The 24,679-nt window shown below is 40.3% G+C and overlaps 2 protein-coding genes across 3 annotated transcripts in view; both read left to right on the top strand.

Moving 5' to 3' along the window:
- The window catches only part of si:cabz01090165.1 (uncharacterized protein LOC100333421 homolog), a 493,854-nt gene that overhangs the window by 237,199 nt on the left and 231,976 nt on the right, over nucleotides 1–24,679 (top strand). The gene's annotated exons all lie outside the window — the stretch shown is intronic.
- Nucleotides 16,813–24,679, top strand: part of LOC117560691 — a 12,120-nt gene continuing 4,253 nt past the window's right edge. Inside the window, exon 1 of the mRNA XM_034237636.1 lies at nucleotides 16,813–17,586. Coding sequence (XP_034093527.1) covers nucleotides 16,813–17,586 — 774 coding nt within the window. The remainder of the gene's footprint in view (nucleotides 17,587–24,679) is intronic.

Below are 24,679 nucleotides of genomic sequence, written 5' to 3'. Positions count from 1 at the left end.
CAGCGCAAAAGGTTTCAATCACAATTATGTCTGAGTCTAGTTCTGTCCCATCTGCTTTGTTTCGGAATGTGTTCAATACAATTACGTTTATTCCCAATTCATTATTACCATACAATACATAGATTTAAGAATAAATGAAACAAATAATACAACATTGACCTATTTGAGCAGACAGATTTTTTTTTTTTTTTGCAACCCTAATTTCCTCAGGCCGGTATTTATGAGCAGTGATGCTTCTGAGGGTCTCTGTTGTAAGACAGATGCAGGACAGAAAAACACTCTTTTGCTATTTATTTTCCTTTTGCAGCACATTTGCAGCACATTTATATTACAATGTATAATTTTGCTTTACATCATTTATTAATTTCTCAAGTCATTGACTTTTGGTGAGATAACTAAAGTTTAGTTCATTTTACCCTGGCTATGGACTGATTTGTTGTTAGTTGTTACAAAACATACACAAGACGGCGGGTAGACAAACCAATATAGAAACAATTAGACAAACAAACATGAACTCTTAACCACCAGCGCGACATCAGAGCTCATCCGACTTAATTTAATCCGAATAGAGAGAGGTCTCAGAGGGGGTAGGGAAATATCTGTTTAATATGAGTGCCTTATTACTCATATATATACTTGTACAATTGCTAAGAACGGAATCTGTTGAAGAGCAATAACTAATTTATTCTCAATCAACAACCACTATGCTAATTTAGTGGTGCTTTGCCCATCCCGTCCGGAGAGCAGACACTTTTTTTATTTATCCAGTATCCTTTCTTCTCCAACAACAGCGACATTTAACAACCCATCAGTTAATTTACAACGATGAAAACACAGCGCTATGTCACATTCTCGCGTACCACCCTTCCCATTAATGACCAATTAACCTATTCTGATGTGTGCACCCCGGACAGGCGCACAGTCTCTCCAGCAAGTAGGAAACTGCGGCGCGCGTCGCCTTTTAGACCGTTTTGTTTAGTTCCAAAACCGCAATGGTGTGAGGAAAAGAACATGACACAATGTGCTTGTTTTTCCTCCTCGCCTGCGGCTCCCCGCAGTGGGGGGTGTAATCACACACACACCCGTGCAGCAGCAACAGGGAGATTGGAGGCGATGCGTGCTGTTGATTTAACCAGTTTACAGCTGAAATCTCCAGAATTCGGCGATTTGTTTCAATACAAATCCATCACATTGCTCCTAATGCAGAAGTCTACTTTACTGATGCTCTCTTTAAGGTCTCTCCGAATATTTGCTGTGTGTAATTGTCTGAGATCTCGGGACGCATTACCTATAGTTAATTCTAACACACTGAGGTACAATATATCCAATCCTTTCCACTCTATTTTCCTAATCTTACTATCTGTCTTAGATGTTAAATGTCATCTAAACCCAATGAATGTCTACTAATGGTTGTGCCATATCCCTAAACATTGTTTCCACCCACTGTAACAAGGCTACTCCAAATAACTCTTTCAGGAAACCATTTTCTTCTATAAATTAAAAATACCAACATGTTTCAAGCACCACATATTTCACACACTATAAAAGAACGTCCCCATATTTTCTCCATCACTTTAAATCTCACTGTTATTTAGAACATAAGTAACTTTTGTGACTGGACATATCTGCAATGTCGCCACAATCTGCTGGGGAATTTTGTTCATAGAGTTTGTACGTACAAAGCTGTACTTGTGGGTTAGTAGCCTGTTTCTACTGTAATCATTTTCAATAATTGTGCTCAGGTCACCGGTTGGTTGTCCATAAACTTAACAGGGGGTGTTTCTGGCACAGACTAAAACATGGATCCAGTGTATTTGGAAATTCCCCTAATCTGTAAATCCCCATCACTGATTATCCCGATCACTTAAACCCATCTCATCATTTGATACAATAACTGCATATAGGGGGTGAATCATCTTGATTATAACCACCTCATCTTTGGGAACGAGTATTTCTATATCCTCCTCTTGTTGCTCAGCTGATCTTTTGGCTCTGGGGATAAGTGAAACTCTCTGAAACACAGCTGGAGTTGTGTTAGTGATGTGGGCATTCTCTATGAATGGACTAATGGATCCATGTCTTACTTGATATTGTACTCCCCATCCAACCAGAAAGGTGCCAAGTGTAATGAGCACAATCAACAATGCTATTCTGACTCTTATCCCTAGGGGACCCCACAATTGGTTTGGCTTTGTTCTTGACATCATCTCTATTTTCTCCCTGGTTGTGTCAGTTACAGAATTTAAATAATGAGTACTATAATAACGTATACAAAAATTGGACTCTTTTTCAGATGTACAACTAAAAATAGGTTTTCACTTTAGTGTCTATAAAAATCTATAGACAATTCGTCTTTTGAGCTGTTTCTATCTTTATATTATTTATATTTATTGTTTTGTTCCAGCTCTGCCAAATCAGTCCTAACTCCCAATAATTTTCTGGAAGTTGCTAGTGAAGGGTGACAATGTGTGAGGTGGTGTCAATTTGCTCCTTTTCTTTACCTTTAAACCGGAGCGCATGTGAAGTTTGTTACAACTTCTCACTGTTCCGTCCACCGGGGATCAGCCCATTGTCTTTTGTGAACTTTCACCCTCACCCAATCACCTGGCCGAACAACAGTCTCTTCTGGTGTCTCGTCTGGTATCTCTGTGGCTTTCCTAGCCTGTGTAGACAAAACTTGGATAATATTACTCAGAGTTCTGACATATTCATCACTTCTATTCGTCTAATATCTAAAACTGGACCACTCCCTCCTTGGAAAAGGCCCAAGCTTTGGCATACCTTTTGTCGTTATGAGACCTATTATTAACTACATGTTATTATTTATTAACTACAACGTCACTGAAATCAACATATCTGTATAATCATGACACTCCCTTCTTTGAGCATAATATGCTCAATTAATATTGCAATGATTACCCTATTCTGAACAGGACATGTAAAACCCATAACGTTGCACAAAATAAATATAAGTTCTCCGTGTACCCATAAGGTGTACAAAAAATATCGTATGACTTTCTGATGGTATAAATGCATCTTTACTAAAAATCTGCCATTAGCACAAAAAAAATGTGTTTACTTGTTGCAACAATGGCTTTTGTCCTGGTATTATGCATCATTGTTGCTGCGAAAAACAATACCCCTGGTGTCGCTAATGCGTCTCAATAATTCTAGGATTAGAGAATTGTTTGATACTGCTGAACAAAGATATGATAAAATAATATTTCTCTAAACTAGAGGGGAAATACGAACTATTCTCACAGAGGGTGACATGCATGAAGGGCTGGTGCCCCTCACTCAAAATGAGATATTGCCTTACGCACTACATTATAAATCAGTAAAGTTACTCAAGAATAAATAAATAAAAACTGATTCTTGAAACTGTTGTAAAAACCCTACAACTTCTTCATCCAAGCTCTCAATCAGTGTTATGTTATTTAATCTGCAGCTCATTGCCTTAAAACAGATACTTCAGACTGATTATAAAATTGTGTTTATGAGAAAAAATATAATCTGACTCCATAAATCACATAATTGTTTTACTAAAACACTATACTTCAACTAACAATAAATGAAGTTCCCCTTTAAACACAGCCCCGGTCTTCTGACGGGGTCTATCTATGTACTGGCTGGAAAATGTTGTGCCAGTCTCTGTCGCTCCGTCACTGTTCTCCCGCTAACAGTCACTCTCTAGTTCTGCTGGGTTCTTGTTGACTTCTTCACTGGTTTGAGACAAGCGACCCTATCGGACACCTCCCTTTGTAGCCAGACTTCACCACAGCAGAATCGAGTTTCTGTTTTCAGGTCTCAACAGCCTCACGTCAGGTGTATCCCCGCCCCTTGAACTGCAGTCGGTGTGAACAGGAGGACTTGGTAAGGATCCTCCGTCTTGGGCGAGTACTAGGTTTGCGTCTTCATATTTTTTGGTGGAAACCTGTCGTCTTGACACACTAGCTGTGTGGACACAATCGTTTTCTGTGTAGGGGAACAACATCACTCGTAATCTCTTTCCTTCTCATAATTACAAAAATAGTCTGCTAAATGTTCTATGCTGTGGATGCTTTGTGTAAATGCAAATGCTACTCTCGATTTAGTTTTACATTAAACATTAAACCTCTCCCTCCTGTGGTGACAGATATGGCTCAATGTAGCTGGATTTCAAAATACCCTTGTGCTGAAGATGCATAACCTGGTGCTCTGGCCCTCTGAGCTTCCTCATTGTTGTGGTTGATACCAGGCTGTCATATGGCATTTGGGTCATGTTTGGCGATGCTGTTCGTCTTTGACATCCTTGGGACCCCCTGCTTCTGTCGTCATCATTGAAACCTCCCTTGGGTTAATGCATGGAGGGCCGTTGTTTGGTGCATGTGGTGGGTATTTCATTTGTTGTTGTGGACATTCTCTAGCCCAATGGCCCATTTGGCTGCAATGGTAACATCCCTCAAACCGTAAACGTCTTCTGCCTGTGCCTCCTTGGAAACCTCCTGGTTGTTGGTTCTGCTTCTGATTCTCTGGCACTATCTGAGATTTAACCGTTTGAGGTGTCTGCCCTGCATTCTCTGGTTCTTCCTGAGCTTGAATTGTTGGAGGTGTCTGCCCTGCCTTCTCTGGAAGTTTCCCCTCCCTTCTCCTTGTCTTGTTCCTACAAGCTACGGTGTCTTTTGTTTTTTCTCCTATGTCTTCCCTCACTGGCAGGTCTGCTAATCGGACCACATTTATGCTGTGTGCCAATAGGCTGGAATATTCCAGATGGAGTATCAGACTTGTAACTCTTATAAATCTTTATTCAGCTTCCCTCCATATAGTTAGCTGTTGTAGGCATTGTTCATGCTCATAGTCGAGTACTGCTCTTCTATGGGCTTTTGTTGGTCCAGGTTGATCATCTGCTGGAATCAGTCCTCTTGTTTGCCACTGTTCCAACAGTTTCTCTATTTGGTTCCATGTCTTCTGTCTTTTAATTGGAAAGGTTAAAGCATCTGATCTGATTTTTACCCTTTCCTTGATATCTGCAGTTTTTTTTAATTAATTTTTTTTAAAGTTTTTTTTTTTTATGAGAACGTTTTTTGTAAAAATATTAATAAAGTAAATTAAAAGATACAAATTATGCAAATTTTAAAATCTGAAATGTTAAACAAAAAATTGTACAGTGTATGGTTTTGACCTTGAGATATGAAAATAGAAATCTGGTGAAAATCTAAATCTACTGTGTACAGTGCATACCGCATGTATGGATTATGCAAATGTCATAATTTGTGTTAGCTTCAATAAATTGGTGTTTGAATATTCTACAGTCTAGTTTGATAGTCTATTATGTAAAGTTTCTCATCTTTTAATTAGAAACCACTTTGCAATTCTATCCCGGCGATTGGCGCATGTGTTCATTCATAATACTTAAAATCAAGCTTCAAAATGTTATAGTATCTTTGTAATAATTCTGTATTACCAGCAGAGTGCGCTGTTGTAATTTCCAGCTCAATCCACTAGGGATAGCTGTTGCAAAACTGACCTCTTTTTAACAAGAAGAAGCTTATTTCCTTAAAAATGGGAAGAAAATTAGAATATGGTTAAACACCTGCCAAAATACATTTGCAAACAAGAATATTCAAAAAACCGCCAATACACACTTGCAAACAAGAATATCTCAAATAAACCGCAAATACGCACTTGCAAACAAGAATATCTCAAAAGAAACCCAATACACACTTGCAAACAAGAATATCTCAAAAGAAACCCAATACAGACTTGCAAGCAAAAATACTTCCAAAACCAGACTCTTACAAATACCAAACTTCCCACGGTAAGATAACCTGTCTATTTTATAGTTCCAAATCTGCCAAGAGATATGATTTGTCCTTCTCAATATGGAGTGCGACTGAGTGTGTAAAAACAAACAGAGTACTTTCAATTAGCATTTCACAAAATGGCGACTGCCGTGTGGCTTATTTTCAGCATGAGGGCAAGACAAGATGGCAACTGATTTTCCAACCTTTAACTTGAAGAACAAAGGGATTTGAAAACACACCTCGTGTCTCTCACAGGGGAGTTTAAATAATGGCGGGGTGCAATCTTGTCAAGAAAATTCAACACAAAACAACACGGCAGTTTAAAATAACATTTCTATCTAGTTTACTATGAAAAAATGGGCTTTATCTTATTGATATCATCACTTAAAGTTAGGAACCCTTACGCATAAGCTATAAACCTATCTGCGTAATATTTGACTTTATAGTCCACTATTGGTCAACTGCTGCCATTTAGACACGTTAGGTGGGAGTAATATGGAAACCTATCAGTGACTATTAAATGACAGTCGTCAATTTAACGTAATGCTGCTGAAACCCCAAATACCGTATTCCACCCGCAATATCTTGGTTGAAAATAGAACAGTTATGACTACTGATAAAGGCTTACACCTTAATCAAGCCTTTTCTCGAAAAGGACTTCTTTAAAACAGTTCTCAACTGTTTTCGACTAGCACTGACTTCAGTTACTTAACCCTGGGTTAACTCGCTATGCCTTGTTGGTTTTCAATTACTCAGTGCTTAACTGACTCGCTATGTCTCATAGATATTAACAATAATCGTTAAATGGACTTATATATCCTTACGTCATAGGCTAACTAACTACTAACGTAACAAGAGACACCTACATGAAAACACAACAAGACACCTACCCGAAGTACAATGACCACACACATTTATATTTAAAATACAACACACACACAAATTAATAGCATGCAGGGTTACATGTAAGAAAAAGAAGACATTTGAACTCACCCTGCTTGTGACAAAGCAACGCCCCAAGGTATATAATTCTTATTGTTATAAATGTGGTTGTTTTAACATTAAATGCACAGCTATTTTCAGGATCCGCTGGCCTCCGTCAGACACACAAATTTAACATTGTCCTGCATAAACTATGAGGAATTCGACATAACAGGTTTCCTCTTACCAAGTCTTTCGAGCTCGTTGTGTGTCTGAACGGACGCCGCGTCCCCGGAAAACAGCTGGTTCTTAGTCTCTCCCAGTCCAACGAAGATCACGTCAGCAGGGTCATCAGATTGTAAACCGTGATCGTTTTTCTCGCGTCCAGGAGAGAAGCTTAAAAAGGAGACTAAATGGAGTGTCTGAGAAGGTTCAAAATTGGTACTTTAATTAATAAAAAGCGCGGTAATGTTACAAACAGGATATTGTTCAGTCAGAAGAGAAAGACTGCAGCTTCCTCTCCCAGGTGCCGGCCGTGCAGAAGAGAGCTTACAAGCATTCGTCCTTCCCGCTTGCTGGCTGTTCGCTCCTCCTTTCTGTGAGCTGTAGTGACGTAGGAGACTTCCCCCCTCGTTCCCCTGTGTCCGATATCGCGTTAAACAGAGGATTTCGACATTTTACATTCATTGCGTACTTCCACATGCCTTTTCTCCTCCTTATCTCTTTCATGACTTTATATGTAATACATGTTAACGGCGTCAATAGCCACTTTAATGATACTAATGGGCGGTAGTCCCGGATGTCGTCATGAAGGATTTTCAGAATAAAAGCTTGGTATTGAGAACTTCCGGTTTTTTCCAGAATAAAATAGCATTTAAACTGAAGGTATATTTAAGGTACATTATGCTATCAAAACATTGATTTTAATTTCTAACAGTATTCAGTCAAGCGGGTCGAAGTTACAAAGCACTTCACATCTTATTAATCGGCCTAATTTTACCTTATGTTGTGGCAGAGTCATTCTTTGGCGGGGGCTCTAAGGCCCCCCCCTGCCTCCACGCGTCCTTTTGTGAATGGGTCAGATTAACAGAGGAAGAATTCACAGCAACCATTGGTAAGGTTATAACAAATATGCTGATTTAATGGCAACAGACACAATAACACCATTTCACGAAGTAATCCGGATTACTCCGGCCCTGATTCCTCCCGCTGGGAACTCTTACTTACTCGTCTTGGCAGCAGGAAAAAGAGAACGAACACCAGGACTCAACAGGAGATATTGTAAAAACAACAGGAGGAGCTGTGTGCATGGTCCTCCCATTCAGGTCATCTATTGGCCCATATACAAACGATGGGCTTTCGTAGCGTATTAGCGCGCGCCAGCCGAGATGATCCGGAAACAGTCTCAGTTTGAAGCAAAAACATCTGGTATTTCAGCAGGTTTCACGCACACACATTATACCCTCTGCTGTTGATAGCATATGTCTATATAAGGGTATTTCCTCTCTGTCCCCTCCACTTCTCATATCTCCAGCTTCTTGTTCATATAAACTGCTACTATTAAATACAAAGTAATTAAGTACACACATGTGTGAGGAAAACATATGTTATCAATGCTGAGCCAATGCTCGTGAAAGAAATGGAAGCTGGATTCGCCTTAGTCAAACTCTGACATTTATTGAGAGTATATTACGGCCGGAGAATTCACAAGGTATATTCACAACTTCTTTATGAGACACCAAGCAAACTCTGGAGACAAAGGAGACAGGAACACATCTATACATTAGAAGAGGAGGGGCCTATATTCCCGCCTTTCGTCTAATCAATACCAAGCATCGGAACAAAGCACCTCTGTTTTGCAACTACGCATGTGCCCAAACCCCTCCACCACAGGAAAGGCAAAATACCTCTTGACCTGTGTCTTCCTGAGAAGTTACACAGGAACATGCAAGAAAGACTGAGAATCTCTAAATACACAGATCGGATTAAAATATTCTCTTACAACATGAATATATAAAAACACACTTCTTATATATCAGGGGACATTAAGATGAATATACCAAAAATACGCTGTATCAAACTTTCACTTCAAACTTTCATGTTACTTCAATTTTCCCTCAATTCCTCAACACCCCCTTTTTATCTCATTCTCAAGAGATAAACTTACACAAGGCATTTTGAAACATATCCCCTGTCATTCTTTTCTACTGTGTCCGTCTCCCAACATTGTATAAATCTATCAGAAACTGAGACCCAAAGTACTTGAAATATTTGGGAACAGAACACCACTTTCCATGGCAGTGAAGGAACCATGAGAGGTGTAACCTGAGTGCTAGAAAGCAGTCTCCTTGTGGTGAATCATCAGCCCCCCCCCTTGGAGGAATAGCCAACAAGGACAGCTGATAGGGAGGGGGAGATGCGGCTTTCCCTTCACAGGTGGAACTGATCAGAGAGAAGTAGACTCCTCTGCTGCCTCGACAAGTCCCCCAGCCCGCTGACAGCCGCTTCCGAGTAGTCTGCTGTTCTCGTCCAGTCCACTGATGACAGCTTCCGAGTCGACCTCCTCTGCGAGGATCACGGCCGTCCTGATGTCGTCGCCTCGTCTTAGCAGGTGGTTTCCCCGCCGCACACTGGCTCCCGTGGTACGAGCTGTCCCCCTTTTCTCCTAGGCAGACGGCATGAGAGATCCGCTGGGTCACTCGGTCGGGGCCGGAGAGCCTGGGGTTGAGCCACTTTGTCCTGATGACCTTCAGCCAGACGAACTCCGCTGTGTCAGCCTCCTGCGTCCCCCTTTTGGCGCCAGCAACCTGTGTGGAGAAATCTGTTAAAAATCCCTCAAGCCTACGCTCAGGGCTCCTGGGCCCTCAGCTTTTTGGCCCACCACTGCGTAGGCCGCTTGGAGCCTGTTGGTGGGGTGTCTTAAAACAACAGACGTCTGTGAACAGGTTTTCTAAATTAATTGTAGACCTCCTACAGATGGAGCGCTCCATTTCAGACGCCTACCCGTGCGGGTCCGTGATCGGCACGGGGTGGGCCCCTGCTGAAAAGGAAACCCCCCCCGCAGGACTTGAAACGCCCCCTTGATAAATACATTTAATTATAATGAAACCAGCTGCAATGGATAATGGATCCACCAGGGGGAGCCGTGATTAAAAAGTTGCCACACTGGAACTCATGTGAAATAAACAGCTGATCTACAGGTATCTGATATAGCGGATATTTGTTAAGATCCATATGTCACGGATAGGATCATATTCTGTGCTAAATAAGAGACATGCAATCATTTACTAAACATCCCCATGTTTTTATTTAACAAAATAATGTTTAATTCACGTTGGCGTAAGTACAAAACCATCGCTATGTTTTTAGATCAGGAAATGCATCCAGGCTCAAACAAACGATTTTCAATCATCATCCTCACGATCATTTAATGTATCATATGTTCGCGAGTTGAAATTAATGCACTAAATTTAATCCACGTGAGTTTACAACAACAAAAATAATCGCTTTGTTTTTATATCACATCCGACCGGAGGAAAATGCAGCACGGGTCTCACTACCGATCATCCTAATCCCACGGGCAAACAATAATATGTACAGTGTTAATAGTTTACTGTATTATTAGTGTCTAATATTACTGGGGATTTCGGAATGGTAGCCTACTGGATTTTGATGTATTGTATCGGCTTCATATCGCAATATATTCCCGAAGTCTGAAATGCAAAAATGTCCCACATTAGGGCAATTCACCCTACATTTAATCATTCATACAAAATCATATTTTGTTTCTTTTTAACGAAATAAATGTGGTTTAATCCACATAATTTATTGTGTTAATTGTTTTCTGTAGTATTGTGCACATTACTTTTCGCTGCTTGTTGAACCCCTGGTTAGAAGCTAAACTGCATTTCGTTGTCTCAGTACCTGCAATATGTGCAATAACAATAAAGTTGAATCTAATCTTGAGCAGGAACAAATGTATTTAGGCTACTTAGTACATATCTGACATAAACGATTAAACACATGTGTGCATTCTTTAAACCGAGTCAAGCCGAGTCCGGAGGTGGCGGCACATTAAAGTGTGCACCTGATTGTTTAACTTGAAGGTGCCTGATGACATTTAATCATTCAAACAAAATCATATTTCGTTTATTTTTAACTAAATAAATGTGGTTTAATCCACATCATTTAGGCCTACTGTGTTAATTGTTTAGTATTGTTTAACTTGAAGGTGCCTGATGTGAACATTTCCAGAAGAACTCTAGCTTGAATGGCCTTTGTATGTATACAGTAGGCCTACACATAGGCGGCGCGTGAGGCTCAGGTTTGGGAAGGCTAAATAACTTTTTTTTTCATCTTACGCTGCCCGCCTCCGGCGTCTATAGAAAATAGATCAACTCAGTGAAAGCACCGCCTGCTGACCGATCAGAGCTCAGTGTGCGGAGTTTAAATCTATCAAGTCATATTACAGGAAAAAGGAAATGCAGTTTAAACTGCCGTATGCAGAGAAGACGCCGACGTGTCGCACTTATCATTCATATCACACTGACATCACATCATCAATCAGATCATCGATCTCACATCGATATCACAATATTTCCTTATCTGAGTCAGCTTCTCGAGCCGTATCTGGCCGTGCAACACTTAGTTACATTGTCACATATACTGTATGCAGACGTATTATTTTAAGCAACACATTAAGTTGATGAAACACTCAACTCAAATGTAATAAAGTCAGATCCCCTCGTGTTTTAGATGGGGCAGTATCATAAAACTGTTGTACGCTTTCAAACACTCGGTAGTTTATTTTTTAACGAGTTGTTCTGTATTCTCCTTGCATGTGCAACTATGTGGCTTGTATCCTGGATTATATGTTTAAGTCATCATGGATACTTAAAGTTCATATTTGTCTAATATTAGTTTACTTTTCATTAATGAAGTATGATGTTGCGCTGTCAGTACACTTGTCCCTGTTTGTGATTGGTCAAATGTAGCTAACCCCGCCCCTTTCACGTGAACGCGTTCTCAGCTGGAGAGAGAAACCCTGGCTTGATTTACCGAGTTGATAACCAGCGCCGTAGGACCGTTTAGCGAGATCGCGTTTGTTAGGGTTAGTTAAGATAACTCAAGCATATACAGGGTATGTTGAACTGGCTTCGTGGTACAGGGCACAGGTGGCTGCATAGCAGCGCTAATGTCAAAGACATTATATTTTTATTTTACCAGGATGCAGTTACACAAATATTTGGGAAGGCTTAGCCTTCCCTAGCCTACAGCACCCGCCGCCCCTGGGCCTACAGTATAGCCCAACCATGTACACCTTCCTTTTTTCCCGTCCAAAGTTTGAATTGGATAAAGGTAATGGTTATCGATGGTGCTTTTATAGCCTATTGTATAATAACTGTGTGATTTATATTGCTTTTCAAATGCATATGGCCACCCATTTACACTGCTCTTCCCGTCAAGAATATGAATAGAACTTAGTTAGATCACTTTACATTTCTGCAAATTAATTTTTAATCACACACGTCTCCCCGTCCCGAAAATGATAAATAAAATAAAAAGAGGAAACCATTTTCAAGTTCAGTTTTCAACGTTTTATTTAAAATGACTGACATAACACAGACACCATACTGTAGGCCTATCTGCTGCGGAAACCAGGACGAGCTATTTCGGGATCTGTTTTCCGGGGGCTCCTCAGTCTCTCATTTACCCGGCTCCTGATTAGGACACATCCTGGGGATTGTGTTTACAAACATTGACCAGACCGTTCACCAGCCCCCACCCCCCATGTTGCCTATGCTGTCCTGTGTTGCGAACTCTTTGTTTAAAACGAATTGGCCATCGGAATGTGTGGAGGAATTCTCCCAAGGGTCACATTCCACAGCTCTCCCCCCCCCCCCCCACTCCTGTGATCTCCCATCCCCCAGTCTGTAGGTTTGTGTTTGCATATTTCTATGCCGTAATTCACACTGGTCCTCTCACGCACATACATTCTCCTTACAGTATACATACATAGGCTATATGAGTCCGTGTATCTACGGACCATTTGTTTTTCTTTATTAAAAAAGTAAACGGAAGAGCGTGTGAGAGGCGTTTTTGCCCTTTTGCTTGTTACCTTACTAAATGGTCTAATGGTCAGTGGAGCGAGGGGGGAGGCCCGCAAAACTCGCGGAAGTGATTTCAAAACAAAAAGCACTCGTTTGCTAGGAACAAAGAAAACGGCCAAGACACACATTGAGTCCAGAAAATGAATGTTATTAAGGGCTGTAAATATAATAAGCCTGTGTCTAAAATTGACTACAGGCTTATTATATTTACAGCCCTTAAGATACACTTTTGTGTTTAACAGCTGACCACTACCATGACATACTTTGTTTTAGTAGATCTCGCATGAGAGCAAAATGTATAAATATGAGCATTCAATTATATGAATATGAGAACAAAATGCATGAATGTGTGAGTGACAATATATGAATGTGTGCATTGAAATATGATAATATGAGAGCAAAATGTATGAATGTGTGAGTATATATACGTGTGTGAGAGAGAAAATGTATGTATGTAAAAGGAGAATATATGTGTGTAAGCGTGAAGATGTATGTATGTAAAAGGAGAATATATGTGTGTGAGAGTGAAAATGTATGTATGTAAAAGGAGAATATATGTGTGTAAGAGTGAAGATGTATGTATGTAAAAGGAGAATATATGTGTGTGAGAGTGAAGATGTATGTATGTAAAAGGAGAATATATGTGTGTAAGAGTGAAAATATGCTGCATTTTGAATGTCCGATAGTCCACCATTTCCACCGGAAATATCAAACATTTAATAAAAGTGAAAAACAATGAACAAGACTTAACGTATTCATCATAATTAATTATATTTATTTCGTTTGGATGTAGGATTTTTGACTTTGTTTAGAGCAGTGATCTTCTACTATATGAACATTTTGGACCCAAAATCACAAACAAAATGTAAAAACAGATTTTGAAAATGATATTATTTTTCATAGGTAACACAAACATACACAACGAAACCATTTAAAAGCTGGAAATATATACATGGGATGTCACTATGATAATGTGAAAGTTTGATTGAGGTAGCATGGGATTTCATTCTGATAAGGCAAAAGTGTTATTATAAATATAATACAAATATATATATACACATTATGTACAAAAATCTGTTTTTTCTGTCTTTATCTGTGCCACGCTTCAAAGCGGTTTCTGTCAATACGACACAGAGGGCAACATCACAGATTCCTCCTCCTCCATGTCAAAAAACAAGCTTAAAGCTTGACTCACGTTCAGAGTTCTCTTCATCATAGTTGAATCTTCAAAACTCTAAATCTATCTAACTATATCTAAATTCTCAATGTTTGTCTGTCACTTTACTTCAATCACAGTCTCCCGCCGTCCCTCTTTGTCTCTTTTCGTCTCGTTTCGTATCACTCCGTTTACCTGATTACCTCACCCCCTCCCTGGTAAATACATCCTGTTGAGCAGAATCTACAGTTTCCAGTATTTTCCGTTTCGTAAAATGATAAAATACGGCGAAGATATTAAAATATGTGCTTCCATTATTCATATATCTGTATTAACTTTATATCATCGTATGTCCGTGTTTATTGGGTCTTTTTGCATGAAACAAAGACTGGCATATAGTTTCAAGCCAGTACTTTCGACATAAATACACATATACATCCTGTTGAGCAGGATCTACAGTTTCCAGTATAGTTCATCAACACCCAGTTGTCTTTGTGTATTTTGTGAATGAAGCGCCATTTTATGGTTAAATCCTGTAATTGAACAAATGGGGAAATTGGGCAACGCCCTCTAGCAATTTGGCAACACCCCCAGCCACTGGCATCCGCTGGGCTTTTGACTGGGACACACCCATCTGAGTCTGATCTGGAGTGCTTCATCTGTATCTGCCAGTGCAGCTTCAGAATCTTAATACTTGGACTGTGCCAACTAAATAAGAACCCCAACATCTTTAGGTAAACTAAATAACATATTTCAATAGCTCTGAATTTCTGACAAGCATCTGTGTTTATTTTTTAATGAAATCCTTGAGATCCTATTTAAAATCTAAATATAATATGAACTGCTAATGTTTCTGGTAAAGAAACACACTAATGTTATGGATTCAAAAACAACAAAATCATGATACTGACAAAGTGAATGATTTCCTGGTGATATTGCTTTTACCTGTCAGTGCTTAGATATTATCACGCTGAAAAAATGAATACAGAATTCCAACAAACTGTCATCAAATGTCTTTCTATTATGAATTTAGATGAAATGTATATCCCCATAATGACCTAAACAATAAAGTATATGGCTTTTACTTCTTTACCAGACATGATGTTGTCTAAATTAAATTATGTTTCATTACATTACTATGTTTTAGCTTTAACTGTAATATGTTCTTTCTACATTTCAAACCTCAGTTACATTAATACCTGTTGAAATATTACAAAATTGTTTCATCATCATAGGTCAACTTCTTCAGTATTCCATTCTGGAATTACATCTCCCACAGTAGCCCCTGGGCCACTGATTCTGCATCTGTGTTACCTGTTATAACTCAATCAATATTAGAAACATGTCAACATCCATCAAACAGTATCTTATCCCCAGATATGGAGCAGGTCAATTCTAAAACTGTCAATGAAAAATGTAGATTGTGAAGTTTACACTCCCCCTTTTTACACATGAACTCATGTGTAACCAAAATCCTGTATGGGAAGAAAACCTTCAGGTAATAATGGATTATAAGAAAATACCAAACATTTTTCCCAAATGTACATCCATCATTTCCACAGTAAACACTTCAGTGAAATTAAGTGTTTCTCTCCATCATTCAGTCCTAAAATAAACAGAATCTTCATGTTTTAGTTTGAGTTTCACATTCTGCAAACTGCCACCTCCTGTGGGAGTGAAATATCAAGTAGATTAGAAACGGGTCACCTGTACGGTTTTCCAATTTTTGTGGAATTGTAGGAAACCTCTCGTTGCCCACAGAGCCCCAGAATAATGTGTTAGTCCAAAAGCATGCTTGATTAGTCATTGTTTTAAATCATGCAGTTGCACTGATCACATGCAGACATACACTCACATTCACAATCACACTGTCAGGTTGTAAAGTCAAGTTTGGTCAGGTACACCCTCTGGCACTGTCAAGGACTGACTCTGGTCAGTCCTTGACAGTGCCTTCTCAAGTTACACTGTCGGTCAGGGTCCAAGGTCAGTTGGTCTCAGTCTTTTTGGCCATGTGTCGTGCTCTGCAGAGACTTTGATATTTCAGCATAGGCCAGTATCCTTTGTCTACAAAAATCTGTATATATGGAGCGCCATCATTTATTAATTCACGATTACAACTATAATTTTCCAGATATCTCTAACTTTTCATTGGAACAGCTGTTTCCCACATTTCCTGAAAAGTGTTAGCCAAAAAAAATGTCACTTCCTTATTGTACTACTACTGCAGTTTATTAACACCTAATCTATATTAAAATGTCTTAATAGATCTATTTCAGAAACTTGTGCATATCATTATTATCTAGGACCTGTGTAGCTTTTCATAGGTCATTATACTCATTTATCTTCAATTCTGGTCTACCTAAAAACAATGTTAAATTATTTAGCAGTGTGTGGAACCCCGGGTGTCCGAACATGCAAGAATTACTCCCTACTTTATCCTATGGTAATAACTATGGCACAATGGTGAACTCAATACTTTATAGATTGGAATACTATATTTGGCTTCGCACCAGCTCTCCCTTTAGCCTTATCCATACAAATAAAGATTTGTCTTATAGAGTGGTTCCTAAAATTACCCTTTTAATGGTGATCAATATTGTAACAAATGAGATCAGTACTTTATTCACAGGTGAATAAAAATCTCTTGAAGAATGATTTGTTAACATGATGAAAAGATTGAAGCATATGGTTATACAAGATGGCTGATGGTGTGTGTTATGGCTCGGTAGCTCCCGATTCAAACCACCGGCCTCGACTAAAACCTACAATATATAAGACTGTTGACGGCCTAGTTATTGTAGAGGATGAGTTACTCAACTTCCTGGCGGTTAAAATTAAAACTATGACCCAGGACGAGCTAGTCCTTGTAGCCTCTAACACCTTCGATTCCGAATGGATCGAGACTTCTAAAAAGACGTTGTTTGAACTCTGTTCTGAAACCAAGCAGCGGTGTGTGGCCTTTAAAGGCAACCAGAAGGATGCAAACAATATTAAAAGCTGCCTAAAAGTGCTAAATGAATGCGGTGAAAACATCCCCCGTTTTGTCTCCCACTACCTGGATGAGCTGCCGCCTGTTACGTTTAACAACCTGGATGTGTCCAACCTGCTGAGCAAGATGGAGCGACTGCACAGCGAGGTTTGCGCATTAAGACACGTAGTGGAAGTTCAGGCAGATATCGGTGAGGACCTGCGTGCTGTGGCTGCGACCATGGACAGCAGAGTTGCTGCCGTAGAACGCCAGTTGGAGCCGAGTCATGGTGGAGGACTGGCTGTACCAAGTGACGCTGAAACTACCTGTGGGAGCGCTCAGGGTAATGGTGCGGTGTTGGTGAAGGATGTGAGCCCCCCCGGCTCTTCTACTGATGTAGTACATCCCAACTGTGTTGACCCGCTCGCTGCGTCAGGGACCGTGAGTGCCTGTGTGAGCCCTGGAGGAACTGCGGTAAATTCGCAGGTATGGAGTCAAGTTGTGAAACAGGGCCGAGGTCGGAGGAATAGGGCCGAGGGCCAGTCTGCCTTATCTAAACAGCTTGTTGGGAAACCTGAACGGAGGATGCCTAAGCCTATTGTTGGCACTGCTGCACAAGGGAATATCAAAGTGATCCGTACGAAGTTGGTGAGTGTTTTTGCTACCAAATTCTCGCCAGACCTTGATGCTGAGACACTGTCCGAATATCTAACTGAACAACTCGGCCGTGATGTTAACTGTCACCGTATTGACACTGCAAGCAGCAGATATAGCTCGTTTAAAGTGTGTGCTGAGTGCAATGAAGTTGCGGAGATGTTTAACCCAGAACTCTGGCCTGAAGGCTCAGTTGTGAGAAGATACTATGAACCACGTAAAGCGGAGGTGATAGGGGCTAGCAGAGCTAGACCTTTTGCTGGTGCGAGGGTACTGAATGGGGCTACGGCTGAGCTGCTTAGCTAAACGTTATGCGGGTTGGATCATTTAACTGTCGCGGGCTGCGCCTGGGCAACAGCGCTGCTGATAGGATCCGACGTGTAGTGGTGGACAACTTGCTACAAAAATGTGACATTTTATGCTTGCAAGAAACTTTCTTACCAAAGCAGGACTTGGGAAAGTTGAACTCTCTTAATGACAATTTTCACGGGGCTGGTGAGTCCACTACGGACCTATCTCTGGGAATAGTGAGAGGAAGGATAGCAGGGGGCGTGGCTATCCTGTGGCACAAAAAGCTGGACACTGTCATTAATGTCATCAGGCTTGAAGTTGACTGGTGTATTGCTGTACAGATCAAAATGAATAACAAGGAGTTTAGCATTCTCAATGTATATACACCATATGAGTCACAGCATAATGAAGATGAATATCTGAACAGACTTGCTTTTATACATTCTTTTATTGCTGATAATCATTCCACCAGTGTTTTTGTAGTGGGTGATATGAATGCTGACATATCAGACAAAAGGTCCTTGTTTGCTAAGCATATGCTACAGTTTTGTGATGATAACAATCTTATATTATCAAGCCAAATACTTCTGCCTACAGATAGCTATTCATATATAAGCGAGGCCTGGCATACAACTTCATGGCTTGACCATTGCATAAGCACTGCTAATGCCCATGACACTGTAAGATCAATCGAGATTGTGTATGAGGCATCAATGTCAGATCACATTCCTTTTATAATGTCACTAGATTGTGATAGTCTCCCTGAGATGTCTCAGGAGGTTAAAAATGCCTGTAACACTAAAGTGGATTGGTCCAAGCTCACAAATGAGGATAGGCTATTGTACTATGGGAGAACTGATGTCCTATTGAGTGATGTATATCTACCCAAAGTGGCAACTCTGTGTGTTGATGTGGGTTGTAATGAAAACTCTCACCGTGAAGACCTCTGTAACATGTATGATTGTATTGTGGGAGCTGTATGGGAGGCCAGTAGACCGTGCTGTACCTACTCTAGGAAGAGACACAACGTCAAGCCAGGGTGGAATAAACATGTGGCTGATCAATACGCTGAAGCCAAGAATGCTTTTGGGGCCTGGGTCCAGGCAGGTAGGCCCAGAGAGGGGCCTGTCCTGGATCTCAAAAAGCGTACAAATGCTAGATATAAATATGCAGTTCGTTATGTCAACAAACACACAGAAACATTGAGAGCGGACTCTATGGCTGAAAAGCTGCTTCATAATGATGTGACTGGCTTCTGGAAGGAGGTGAGAGCTCTGAACAGGGCCAGTGTACCATAGAGGGAGTATCTGGAGCCGATAACATAGCTGAGTTGTGGAGGCAACATTACTCTAATATACTTAATTGTGTTAAAAGTGACCCCTACAAAGTTGGTGATGTTGTGAAGAGTGACACAGTGGGAATCACAGCTAAAGAGGTTTATCGAGCAATTGCACAGCTAGCTGATAATAAAGCATGCGGCTCTGACCGAATCACTGCAGAGCACCTTAAACTGGCAAGCCCGAAGGTTGCCGTTCTTCTTGCCATTTGTTTTACCGGCCTCATGACTCATGGTATGTTGCCAGACTCCATGTTGACTGTTACTTTGGTGCCTGTCATTAAGGACAAAGCGGGCAAGGTAGGGAGCTTGGATAACTATAGACCAATTGCTCTAGCCAGTGTGTTATCCAAAGTCTTGGAAAGAATTTTGTTAGATAGACTATGTTCATATTTATGTACCTCAGATAACCAGTTTGGCTTCAAGGCTAAGCATGGTACTGAGCTATGCATCTATGCTTTGAAAGAAATGGTAGAAACATATAGAAGACAGAATTCCACTGTTCTGATTGGTTTCATTGATGCCTCTAAGGCTTTTGACCGAGTTAACCATCATAAACTGTTTTTAAAATTGAGACAAAGGGGTGTGCCTAACAGTATAATTAGGATCCTGGCTTATTGGTATGCCAACCAGAGCATGCGGATCAAATGGGGGAATGCAGTCTCTGCGCCATTTGGTGTTGGTAATGGAGTCCGCCAGGGGGGGCTCCTCTCACTGTGACTTTTTAATATCTATATGAATGATCTATCAGATGATTTAAGTGTCTGTAAAACAGGGTGTGTGATTGGTAATGTGATTGTAAACCATCTTATGTATGCCGATGATCTGGCTATTGTTTCTCCTAGCAGTGCTGGTTTTCAACAGTTGCTAAATGTTTGTTCTGATTACGGAGTCAAATTTGACGTTAAATACAATGCTAAGAAGAGCGCTGTAATGATCTGCAGAGCAAAAGGGGATAAGAACCTTTGTTTTCCAACATTCTACCTGTCAGGACAGGTGCTGTCTGTTTGCTGTAACACTAAGTATCTGGGACACATCATCACAGATGAAATGGCTGATGATGAGGACATGTATAGACAGCGGCGTGTCTTATATATGCAAGCCAACATGTTGGCTAGAAAACTCTCTTGGTGTTCAGATAAGGTTAAGGTGAACCTCTTTAGAGCTTATTGCACTCCTCTCTATACTGCCCCCTTGTGGGTCAAGTATAAGAAGGCAAGCCTCAAGAAGCTCCAGGTTGCATATAATGACTGTTTGCGTATACTGCTTAGAAAACCAAGGTGGTGCAGTGCAAGTGAAATGTTCTGTAACGCACGAGTCAACACGTTCCATGCTCTTTTGAGAAATCGAATGTACAAATTCATCTGTCGATTGAATGTTTCTCATAACTCTGTCATTATGCTGCTGTCAAATCCGTGTTTCAGTGCTGTACGATACCAGTCACCTCTGTGGAAACATTGGTATCACTGCCTTTTTTAATTTATATTTGAGTGTTGTATGTTTTTGTAATAATGGACCAAGAGTCTCTTTAAATAAAAAGATGATACTCTGTCATGTCTCCCCCTTTATCCCTCAGTGTGTTTTAGGATGATTCTCATTTTACTTTAATAGTTTCCTCTTTACTGCTATTGTTAATTTACCAATTGATTAATTCATGGTTAATACAACTATTTCTTCACTTATTTATCAAGTCAATTAAAGTTCTTCAAATGTGCGCTTATAATAAGTGTGTTTATGTGTAAACTCACTCATTCCCGTTGATTCCCTTCCCCTCTCCTCTGGTTCATCTAAAGCCGCGACCCCAGCCACCTCACATTCTGCTCGACCAACTCCTCTGATTCTGACTCCTCCCCCTTTGTCCATCAGCTGTAACTCTTTGAGGCAGCCATCTGCCCAGCTACATCTGCAGCCCCCATCATGCCGCGGTTTTTGTACTGCTTTGCATTTCATCTCCTCCTTTACAGTGTCTTTGCTGCTTTATGGAGGGCGGATTCTGCTCTCATGTCCCACACTTTGCTCTTGTGCCAAATCTCGTGGCTCAGCTTGGAACTTCATGCCCTGCTTGAGGGACTGATGAGAGTAGATCTCTGCCTGTCAGCAAGCTGTTTGGTTCTGGATGCCACAGGTGGAGATAGTTCTGGATGCAGTTGTTGGTTCAGCTCTGGTTCTCTGTCTGGTCTATTGAGAAGGAGCAGTCTCCTGGTTGGGATAGGCCTTTGTTTGCTCAGCGGATCGGGGTCTTAGCCGTCTGACGGGCAGAGAGAGAGTCCAGGTCTCGGGACGCATTACCTATAGAAATTCTAGCACACTGAGGTTAAATAAATCCAACCCTTTCCACTCTGTCTCTTTCTAATCATACTATTTGTCTTAGTAGTTAACTGCCATCTAAACAACACAATTAATGTATACTAATGATATTACAAAAACTCCCTCTAATAATCGTTTCATCCATTGTGACATATTTACCCAAACTATGTTTTTCAACACCCACATGTTTCCAGCATCGCATATTTCACACACTATGAAAGAACCTCCCTGTACCTAAAAATCCCACTGCTTGGTCAGAACAATAGTAAACCTGCAGAGCACACTAATCAGATCACAGTAATGTAATTTGACCCAAGTGTAGGCCTATGTCGTTCCTAAAAATGTTAGCAAACACCAAACTCCAACTACAACATTTATAGATAAATTGATTTAGCAAAAATGAAATCTTATGTAATTCAAAATGTGACAAAAGAACAATGATTTGTCTTACAAAAGATTGTGGTCTAACAGAATGACTCTTGACCTCATGGGGTCAAATAACTTGGATGCTGATAATCCTGAACATGTGGCCTGAAGAACAAAAGGACCTCTTACTCATTAACACAATGGACTCTCAGAGATGATATCTAGCCATGAGGTGGCTGACTTTAAAATGAACTGTGACAAATAAACCACATGCATGTGGGTACATTATATTTTACACAATATAACACAAAACAACACTCCATTAAAACAATAACCACTCAAATGAGCCTTGGTGAAAAGCATGAAAAACAAAACAACTTAATCTACTCTCATTGTTCGTGTACATCTTTACTCCAGCTATTGATCATAGTACCTTGTCTCTCTCTCTGTCTCTCTCTCTCTCTCCCTGGGCCCTGCAGCTGTCCACAAGCTTCTCTCATCAATCACCTCCATGTGTTATCAAACCGTGTGAGATGGCTTTTAGCCTCGTGCAGCACCTCTGTAATGTTTAAACATTAACAGCTTCCCTCTGACTAACAAAGTTACACAACCTTAAAACACAATTGTGGTGAATTGTTTGCGCTCTCAGTTTCCTATCTCACTGTTGTATGATCAATACAACTCCTAAATAACATTACAATATATATTTCCTACAGTGAGTTTGTTCAAATCAAATCAAGTTTTATTTATATAGCACATTTATAAACGATTTTTGGTCGAGCCAAAGGGCTGTACATATAATAAAATTAGCCTACAGTAGAGACACTTTACAGCAAATACAACAGCACAGATTGTTCAGAATATCAGTATGAGAAAAACAACACCCTCTGTCCTTAGACCCTCACATCGTACAAGGAAAAACTTCCAGAGAAAACCCACAGTTTGAGGGGAAAAAATGGAAGAAACCTCAGGGAGAGCAACAGAGGAGGGATCCCTCTCCCAGGACGGACAGACGTGCAATAGATGCCGTGTGTAAATTGAAGAGATAATACATTTTACAGCTATAGACCGAATGTTAGGAAGTGCATGTGTCTGTAATAAGAAGATGAATCCATGAGGATGTCAGCTACAATCCTGAGGAAGCCATCAGGGAAGCAGCATGACGAGACCCAAGGCAGGACCGCAGAGACAGGTTCAGCCACGACCCGAAACGTCCAGGACTTAATCCAGAACTCAGGATAGAGGATCCAAGACACAGGACTACAGCAAGAAGATCAGCCTCGACTCCGGATCCCGGCGTAGATATAGATACAAAATAAGAAAAAAGATTTGGCTGGGTTAATCGGAACAAGAGAATACACAGACACAGACAGAGAGGGGAAAGGTCATTGGATAAAAGTTATTCTTGATAACCCTCTAGAAAGATCTCATGAACTTCCCCACTCAATCTATCAAGACCCGAGCAGTTCTATTAGAAGTCCAAGGTAAAGGCACAGGCCGGCGCATATCACTCATGGAATCCCTCACCATATGAACTCTGACCCCTCAAGTGTACAAGTGAAGAGACACCATGTGTCAGCTCCTTTTAGAATAGAATGTCTTCTCTTCTCAGAGAAACAAGGGTTATCTAATGTTTAACAAATTCTCCTCTTTCTATGTCCAATCTAGGTGGAATAATCCACTATTATATTTAATGTGAATCAAACCTTAACCTCAATGTACTTTATATACTCAGTAAAACCTCTTTTTACTTTCCCTCAACGTTACCGTATGTAATTAAATTCCTCTAAAATATAATTAAGTACAATTCTCAGTTAATGACAAATACCACGAAATTCACAATGCAATGAAATAATAACAATCAGTTCTCAACTTCTCATAAAAACCCCAATGTGACGTAACTGTGTCCCACACAAACTATGCTAAAAACAACAAATTATAGTTTCTTATTTATTTAAATATCTACCACCCCAAATCCCACATTGATCTATTAATTTTCAATGTTATTCACTCCAACTTCAGATCAGTCGTTGATTATTCACTCCTTGTTTTAAATTCAACGCTCAGCAGCCATTTTTCAGGCATTAGAGAAGAGAGCAAGCAGTCTGGCTCCGGGCTGCTGCACAGCAATTAGAGCAATGTGGAGAAAGGGGGGCTTTTATTTTAATTTTTTTCTGGTATCCTTCCATTATGACTTCGCATTTCTTTATCTGACTAAGGCTATTATATGTTCAATAATATATTGTATTTATTCATAAGCACATAAATATATCCTCGCTGTCTGTTCAGCTTTTAAGATGCGATATTTCTTTCAACAGAATGGGCATTAAACCCAACAGAACAAGACAGTGAGAAATCCGTTAATTTCAATGGCTTTTGAAGTTCGCGTTTCTGCGCTTGGATCTTTACATATAATACAACTGCAGCGACCTATGACACTGGAAAGCATTATTCTGATTGGTCACGGATGGAGACTCGATACAACCATTCGACCCCCCCACGAAGTACAGCCTGTGAGAACTCAATATCTCGACTAAGCTAAAGACGCTATGCCCTTCCAGTCGCCAGAGACTCAATACCTGACGCTGAAAATACTTCGCTGCTTCACTTGTAGCTAACGAGTTTAGCCGTATGATTCTGAAAAATCTACGAAGCTTTTAACCGTTGCTTTATTTATTTATGACTTATGCTAAACTATGCATTGCATTATTTACCGTAAATGACACTTGGAAATATCTTTGACAACTCTAAAATGTAGCTTGAGCCAATTACAGACTTTCGATAGAA

The sequence above is a fragment of the Gymnodraco acuticeps genome, unplaced genomic scaffold (genome assembly GCF_902827175.1).
Source record: "Gymnodraco acuticeps unplaced genomic scaffold, fGymAcu1.1, whole genome shotgun sequence".
NCBI lineage: Eukaryota > Metazoa > Chordata > Actinopteri > Perciformes > Bathydraconidae > Gymnodraco > Gymnodraco acuticeps.
This window is presented reverse-complemented; position numbering and strand designations above follow the sequence as displayed.